This window comes from Corylus avellana, chromosome 4 (genome assembly GCF_965113065.1).
Source record: "Corylus avellana chromosome 4, dhCorAvel1.hap1.2, whole genome shotgun sequence".
Lineage (NCBI taxonomy): Eukaryota > Viridiplantae > Streptophyta > Magnoliopsida > Fagales > Betulaceae > Corylus > Corylus avellana.
In genome coordinates, this window is record NC_142493.1 from 15897281 (window position 1) to 15905691 (window position 8411).

Sequence of the window (8411 nt, forward strand, 5' to 3'; positions counted from 1 at the left end):
TTGGCGTACTAAGGTGCCTATGCGAGTGGCTTTCTTTGGGTGGACAGCGGCCTTAGGCAAAATTTTGACTCACGACACCCTGCGGAAGAGGAACCTAGTGGTAGTGGAGTGGTGTTGTATGTGCAAGAGAGATGGAGAGTCGGTCGATCATCTTCTTCTTCATTGCGAGATCGCAAGTGTTCTTTGGCATACTATTTTTGATAGGTTTGGGATGCATTGGGTCATGCCTTGCAAGGTGAGGGGCTTGTTCGATTGTTGGTGGTCGGGAGGGCGTTCTCGAAGTGCGGTAGTGTGGAAGATGATCCCTCTGTGTCTTATGTGGTGTATTTGGAATGAAAGGAATGCTAGATGCTTTGAGGACTCCACTAGGACTATAGAGGAATTGACTCATTTTTTCTTCTTTACTTTGTATTCCTGGATGACCGCTTGGCTAGCTCCTATAGGGATTACCTTTTCTGATTTCTTTTTTTATTTTTCTCCCCCTTAGGCGCTCTCTTTTATACTTCCCGTGTATGTGGGTTGCGCCCCTCTGCGCTCTTTTATATCATATTTACTTATCCAAAAAAAAAAGAATAAATCTCTTGATAATCTGGACAAGAAAAACAACATGCTGCCCTTTTGTAGTTTTCCTAGCTTGTCTTTACTTTCTTTCACAGATCTTCATTAATGTACCAAGCATATGAAGTAAAAGGAGTTCCATCTTCATCAAGTCAAGGAAGAATTGGCAAAGTGATGCCCTCTATTTGATGTGGACGCATGAAGAAAATAGTATTTCACCACGACTCTCTAGTAGATATTTCTGCATCCAAAGGCTATACGAGTTTTAAGATTTCAGACATTGAACATTTTTCCTCACATACTTTCTCTTTCTTAAAATCCAATCTCTTCTGAGCCACAAATTACAATTAATGAATCTCCCTTGCATTTTATTTTCACTCTTCAGATAAATACAAAATTATTTCTTATTTTCCAGGAACCCAACAAGGAATGCCCTCCATTTTAGTTGTGGTTGATAAACCCTAAACCCTAGTTAAACATAAATTGATCACAATTTCATGAATACGTACAATAGAATAAAAATTGACATAGCTTTGTACTAATACTTAAGAGTTTCCGCTGGGAAGAGAATTTGTGTTAGATAACCTTTGATAATGATGATTACTTCATGATCCATTTCTAGAGCACTTTCTCGAGAAAATTTGAAAAAATAAAAAAAATAAAAAAGGTACATATTTGAATAATCAATCGGGCATCATCTTCAAAGGAAAACAAACAGAACGAAGTAATTCTAAATTTCTTTTATGCTCTCTTTGTTTTTTTGTTCAAACAGGTAAATCCAAAAGCCTTATTCTCCAAAAAAAAAAATTAATAACACACGAGTCTGAATTCTTGGTTGGCTAAGAACTCAAAGAATCAATTGCGAAACTACTTAAATGAATCAATGAATTATGCAGAGCCAAAAACAATTAACAAGCAAATGAATAGAAAAATTCATCGTTTGAATATAAGAAATGAAAACAAAGGAAATACCAATGGAACCGAGTGCAATGCCGAGGACGAGCAAGGCGACTGTGTAAGGAACTCTGGTACCACGGAGGAGGTGCCTGCAAGCGATTCCCAGCACCAAACTCAACCCAAAGAACAACACAGCGTCTGTTGGGTTCGAATCAGAAGACGTTTCCTCTTCCATTATTCTGTACGGAAACATCACTTCTCTCACGCCCGCCATTCAACTCCTCTCTCAAAAACGACAACAACAATTGAGAGAGAGAACTCTGAAAGAGACGCTCTATTTTACAACCATAGGCTCTAGATCTGTTACATATAAAGAGAATCTGCGTGCGTTAAAGAAACGCTTTGACTTTCTTTCTCTCATTATTTTCCTTTAGTTTTTTACTTGCTTTGCCCCCGCCTGAGCTTTCAACTATTTGGACTGGATTGCGACTCTCCTCGCGGTTTTCAAGAGTGAGACTGTTCATAATCGATTCGGCTTAGGCGGTGTAGAAAAAACTCCAACAGATTTCTTATTAAAAAAATAAAATAAGTAAATCAACGGTCCAGAATATACCCATCTCCCTCTGCAAGCCGACTCCCGGTGCAGAAATCCTTGCAAACTGTTGCAGCAAGTCTTCAACCACTAAAAATTGACCATTGCAGCATGTCTTCATCAAATGGGCTCCTTGTCAATACCTCTATAGCATATAGGCGGCAATCCAAGACTTCAAAAATGGACTTCAATTTATGATCACACTCGAGATAATTGTTCATATGATCAAATCCTGAAACAATCTAGGTTTTTTGTTTTTTGTTTTTTGGGTCAAATATATTACTATTTGGGGGTGATTGAATCTGAACTATTGGTTAATTTGGTTTCTTTCACAGAAAAATCTCTGCTAGTTTTTTGTACAATCCGTTTCATAATTATCTTTGAGTTTCAGTTAAGAACTGCCACGTCTGTGACCGATGGTGTGGCGGGGCGGCGCTCAAATCAAACAGGAAATGCAATGAATTGTTCTGTTTAGAAGAAACTATGACTTTTTTTTTTTTTTTTTTTTTTAGTGAAAAGAGCCTAAGATTTATTCATATTTAGTGCAATTATTGACAGGAATATAAGAATCCTAAGTCCACCATTAAATTATTTATTGGAATAGATTTATTTATTGGAATATAATGTTTGCTATACTATATGTCTATCAAGCCGAGACAATTATGGGAAAAAAAAAATTATTCATTAATTGAATCTTTAGTTTTTTTTTTTTTTTTTTTGAGAAAAATTGAATCTTTAGTTATACTTTGTTTTTATATCGTGGGAATTCATCATCAATTTGTTTATGTTTTATAGGATTTTTTTTTTTTTTTTTTAAGATTATAAGAGTTCTTTGAGTTAGACTCTGTCTCGGATCGGGATCCCCAGCAATAGATAGGGAATTGCCCATCAATTTTTTTTTAAATCTTAACCATTGAATCTCATCTAAGAGTCTAGAAGCTGCCACATGTCCCATTAATTAAAAACTAATAAAATATTATTTAAATTTCAAAAAAATAAAACAAAATAATAATAAAAATATATGGGGTGGCCTGAGACGTGGGGGTGGCCGAAAGCCACCCCCAAGTACCAGTTGCTACCCCCGAAGCGCTAGGGGTGGTTCAGGCACCCCTAGGGCCAAACCCAAAAATTCCAACTTTTGGGTTTGGCCCTAGAGGGTGGCCAAACCACCCCCTAAGGCCTAGGGGGTGGTTCGGCCACCCCCAAGGACCAGTTGAAATTTTTGGGTTTGGCCCTTTGGCCACCCCCATGTCTCAAGTGGGGTGGCCGGCCACCTCATATTTTTATTATTTTTTGTTTTTTTATTATTTTGTTTTATATTTTCTTTTTAAAATATATTTTATTAGTTTTTAATTAGTGGGACACGTGGTAACTTCTAGACCCTTAAATGAGATTCAATTGCCAAGATTTTAAAAAAATTTGATGGGCAATTCCTCAGCTATTGCTGGGGATCCATGCACAACCACATACCCAAGGTGATGGAGATGTGAATGAGTCGGAGTTGTTAGTTAGGAAAGATTAGCACGTATTAGATATGATGCTATGAAAGATGAAGATTTGGTTGACCTCCTACCTGCAATGATATAAATGACATGTTGACAATCCGTATCAACTTATCTTGTTTTCTAGTTCTAATTAATGTATTATGTCAATTATAGATACTTATATAATGTAAATTATAGACAGCGATGGTGGCAAGCGAGGAAGACACTACTCATCATGCAGCCAGGCTAAAAGCATTCCATCTCTTGGGAGAGAGAGATTCAAGGACTAGTTCAACAAGCACTTATTTTTTTGAGTTGTGCAGGAAGCTAAGGCCCGCAAATAGTAGGGTGTGTGCCCAAAAATTTCAAAACCTTAAAAATAAGAATACTACTAATTGAAAGCAAGCATTTTTATTCGTAAATTTCATAATGTTCAATTAATTGCAAATTGTTTTAAAACCTTTTTATTTGGAAAGTACCCCAAAAACCCAACTTTTAGCCTCTAGCTGAACGTTTGATGGGAGACCATCAAACGTTCGACCTTAACCCTTAGCATGAACGTTTGACTAGGGACCACATCGAATATTCGACCTAGCAACCCTTGAGCTGTTGGGTCATAGTACACCGAATGTTAGAACATAGTATCGAACGTTTGATGACAGTAATCAATTTTAACCATTTATCCACTTTCTCAAACCATGGCACGTCTCACCCCCTATAGATAAGACCCTCCCCCCCCCCCCCCCCCCCCCCGACCCTCAGACCTCACCCCTACAACCTACAACCCTAATCCTTGAGAGAGAGCTTTTAAAGAGAGAATGAGAAGATTTTGAAATGGGTTGTCATTTTCAAGGTAAGCTCATCTATAATAAGTTGGTTTTCATGTTGTTCTTATGATTTTCATGTTTTTCACAAAGTTTTAGAGTGCCATGGTGATTTTGTGTTATTATTCTCTTTAAAAAGCAAAACGGTTTTCAAATATTTTTTTAAAACATCTATTGTTTTCTTATGCTTACATATTGTTATGGTTTACTATGTTTTTATGAACCTATTAAGAGCCTATGATGAGATTTGTTATGTGATGATTTGAATATAGGAGCTTTGTACGCATTTTGGCATTCTGACCGAATGTTCTCTACATTCTGACCGAACATTCTCTGTATTCTAATCGAAGGTTCGAACTTCGAGTCTGAACGTTCGAGTATGTCTAGTATGGGTGAAATTTGGGTTTTGTGACCTTCGATTTAGTTTGAATTTTCGGTTAGGACCTTATGTGTTTGTAATAGGTTATCTAGTACTGCGTGTAACGATAGACTATGTTCGTTATAGCAGGAACTTGAGATGTCTGAAGATTTGAGCGAGAATACAAGGTAAGTAAATACTTACAACTACTTTTCATTAAAACGTGTGATATGTCATCTAACTAAGCACGCGTATGTTATGAGCATAAATATATTTCATGTAATTGGTAAATGCTTTAATAATTGATTAATAAAATGAATCCCATGACATGATACACCCACTACCAAAAAAAAAAGGCATTTAGTGTCATTTTTGTTTGGGTCTTTTTTATTAAACGAAGCAAATTTATGTTGTTTACACCATTTAGGATTAAACGTCAGAAAAGTAACATCCTTTATTTATAAATGACATAAAATAAAAATTTACTTCCTTTCATTAGAAATGACATAGAATTTTATATTTAGTGTCTTTTGATTTGGAAACAACATGATATTTGTTTGCCATTTATGTCCTTTGATAGAAACGACAATAATTAATATTGTTTAAAATGTCAAACGAAGTATTATAAATTAACGACTTTTTATGTGACAAAACGACAATAAAAGTGATGTCGTTTGGAAAACAAACAACTTCACATTTATTTTTAACTCCTTACATTTAACACAGGACTAAACCCTTACCCAGCTCAAAGCATTTCATGAGTTCACCTCTCCATCCCTTAAGCATTTCAACTTGTGTTTTGCTTCTATGTTTTAGATTTAGGGCTCATATGTTTTAGATTTAAGGTTCTTATGTAGTTATGTCTAAGAAGGGAATAAAAAATTTCTCTTAATCTCTCTTGATTGTGTTTCTAGGCAATAGGGTTTGTTTTATTGATTCTAGTATGTCATTTCAATTAATACTAGTGTTCTTCTATTTAAATTGAAGAGTTAAAATCAATATTGTGTTTAGGTTGCATCTTATTTATTTTGGTATGAACTAAAATTTGCTTCACTAATTGTGCTATTGTATTGCTGCAAACTGGTCTGCCACTGTTGGGGGCCTTAGAGGTATATTTTATTCTCCAAAAAATTATGTATCTTAAAGCATACACATAACCCATTAAAGAAGAATTCCACTTAAAAAACATTTGTATCTTCTTTTTGTTTTCCGTGATGCGTAATGGAAGAGAAGTGGTGTAGCATCCCAGATTTTTCAAAGTCTTATTTTAAAGATATTTATTTGACGATATATTATTCATATTAGGTAATGATATTTATTCTTAAGAAATTGATTAGATCATATGAATATTATAGGAATAAATATTGATTTGAAATCTAATTTGATATGAGAGATTATATTTTGATTGGGTGATTTAAGAGATATGATAATTGAAGATTGATTAATATATTTTGAAGTATGATTATTATAGTTGGTGATTAATTTAATGAGATTTTATGAAGTGAGGAATTCGTGGAGTTATTAATGAAAGTTGGGATTTTATTAGATTTTTTTTTTTTTTTGAAAAAAAAAAAAAAAAAATTGGAGTGAAATCCAACCCACTTCCTATTTTTTTCTTTCTTTAAACCTCCCTCCTCTCACACACGTACATCTCCCTTCCCACTTTAAATATTTTTATCTTTATTTTCCTTTATAACCACATAGAGAGATTGAGATGAAATCTAAGAAAGGAGATTGAGAGAGAAGGTGAGAAAGAGAGTTTGGGAGGGAGAGAGAGAGAGAGAGAGAGAGTGATTGGGAAATTTATGGGTAATGATCAATTGCAGCATAATGAGTTTCGACAAGTAATTACCTTTGATGATTCATTCATGTAACCCACTGTAAGTATTCTTATATACTGAGTATGATATTGATATCAAATAATACGGATTCTTGTGGTTTTATAACTTGTCTGGCCTTTTGATATAAATGATTCAACAATGATTTATATTGTCAAAAATCAATTGACTCACTACTTCACAGTTTTCGTAGTGCTTGCAGGAATGGAAAATCAAGGTAATTATGTAGTTGTGATTAGAGATTCATATTGAGATGTGTAGAGATTCCAAGTTGGTTAAGTTTTGTCTAGAGTCTAGACTGTCGGATAGATTTGTATAAATGCCTTGTACGGCATAGCTTTGGGTATTTTTAAAAGTACTATAACATTGTTTTGTATTGATAATTACAGTTTTTCCGCTGTGTAAGATTTTTTCAGCGTAACACTCGAATTTATTTACGAGATAAAAGAAGAGAAATATCGAAATGTCACAAGTGGGGGTTGATTAAAGGAGTTGCATATATAGCTTGCTTTTCCTTTGATAATCTACCAGTAAAAGACACATTAATTATTGAGTATTGTGACATAAAAGGGAAACTAGTAAGAGGCATAAGAGAAGGAATGTGTCTCGGTCTAGAATAGAAGGAATGAAGGTCAAGTGTTTGATGAAAGGTTACAAAGAGGCTGGTTTGGTTTAGTGATAATAGATATGATAGTTATTGGTTAGGTAGCAATTGTGGTTTACTTGTGTGACATTCTTTATCACCAACATTTTTCTTTGGTCCTCTTAAGGTTTCCATGCTATGTTTTTTGAAATGAAATTGCTTAAGTCTTTATGTGTTTTCTAGTTATGCTAATCTCAACTCTTTTTTTTTTTTTTTTTGTTTCCTTTTTCCTTTCGGCAGATTGAACGATTTGCCATGATGATAAAAAAATGTTTGAACTTGCAACATCTCACTTATCTCATTGATGATAGATAAGTCATTCTTTTTGAGATTTTACATTGATTAGCCTCTTTAAGTCATTTGTTTCTACTTGCTTACAGGTGTACGAATATCAACTTCTTGTGGTATACTTGATTTTCGAGGTCCCAAGAGAATATGACACTTCATGACTGATGTGGTCTTTTCGTTATACAAAAATGATCAATAATAAAATTATTACTTGCAATAGAACGAATTCATATAGGATATGGCTATATTGACGGTGTCGAACCTCAAGGACCGCGTTGGCATTGTTATTAAGCTTGTCATGATTAATTCTAACCTAATTCAAGAGATGATTGTTGTTTTTGTTCGAAAATTAGATGGATAAAAACTAAAGGCAAAGGTAAATTGTAATGGGAGAAAGAATAGGGGGTTGACTTCACTACTAACCGCATAACAATGGTTAATTATAAATTAATGAAGGAAATTCATTCTATACATGATAAGAATCGTGTCACTCGAGTTGTCAATAAAATACTATGATTAAGGAATAAGTATAATTCATCTTTGGTTGGCACAAATTGTCTGCCTAACCTCTAGATGTCATACAGTCCGTCTTCCCTAAGTATGAACTATCAAATCTCTTAATCATGTGTCCGTCTTCCGCTTATATTTACTTTGAGTTTGTTAGACGGACAATCCCTTGAGTTAGTTATGAGTTAACTGAACTTGAGGAATTGCTAGTAACCCTACCAAAATGGCTCAGTCCAATTTTGTGGGTGTTACATAAAGAGAGAGGGATGATTCTGACAGACTAGGGAAGAAGATTGTTGTGGGAGGTTACCCTTCTCAACGGCCACCTCAACAACGTGCTCCAGTTGCTCCTCAGTATCAACCACAGTAGTATCAATAGAGTCAAGCACCGGTTCTATGTCAGCAGTGCAACAAGGTCCACT

General features: G+C 34.8%; 1 protein-coding gene across 1 annotated transcript in view; it reads right to left on the minus strand.

Annotated features, from left to right (window-relative positions):
* SOS1 (sodium proton exchanger, putative (NHX7) (SOS1)) overlaps positions 1 to 2511 on the minus strand; it is a 92486-nt gene extending 89975 nt beyond the window's left edge. The window contains exons 1-2 of the mRNA XM_059589699.2: positions 2069 to 2511; positions 1531 to 1971 (exon numbers count right to left, since the gene is read on the minus strand). Of these exons, the coding sequence (XP_059445682.1) occupies positions 1531 to 1729 (199 nt within the window). The 5' untranslated portion in view covers positions 1730 to 1971; positions 2069 to 2511. The remainder of the gene's footprint in view (positions 1 to 1530; positions 1972 to 2068) is intronic.
* Between the last annotated feature and the right edge of the window lie 5900 nt (positions 2512 to 8411).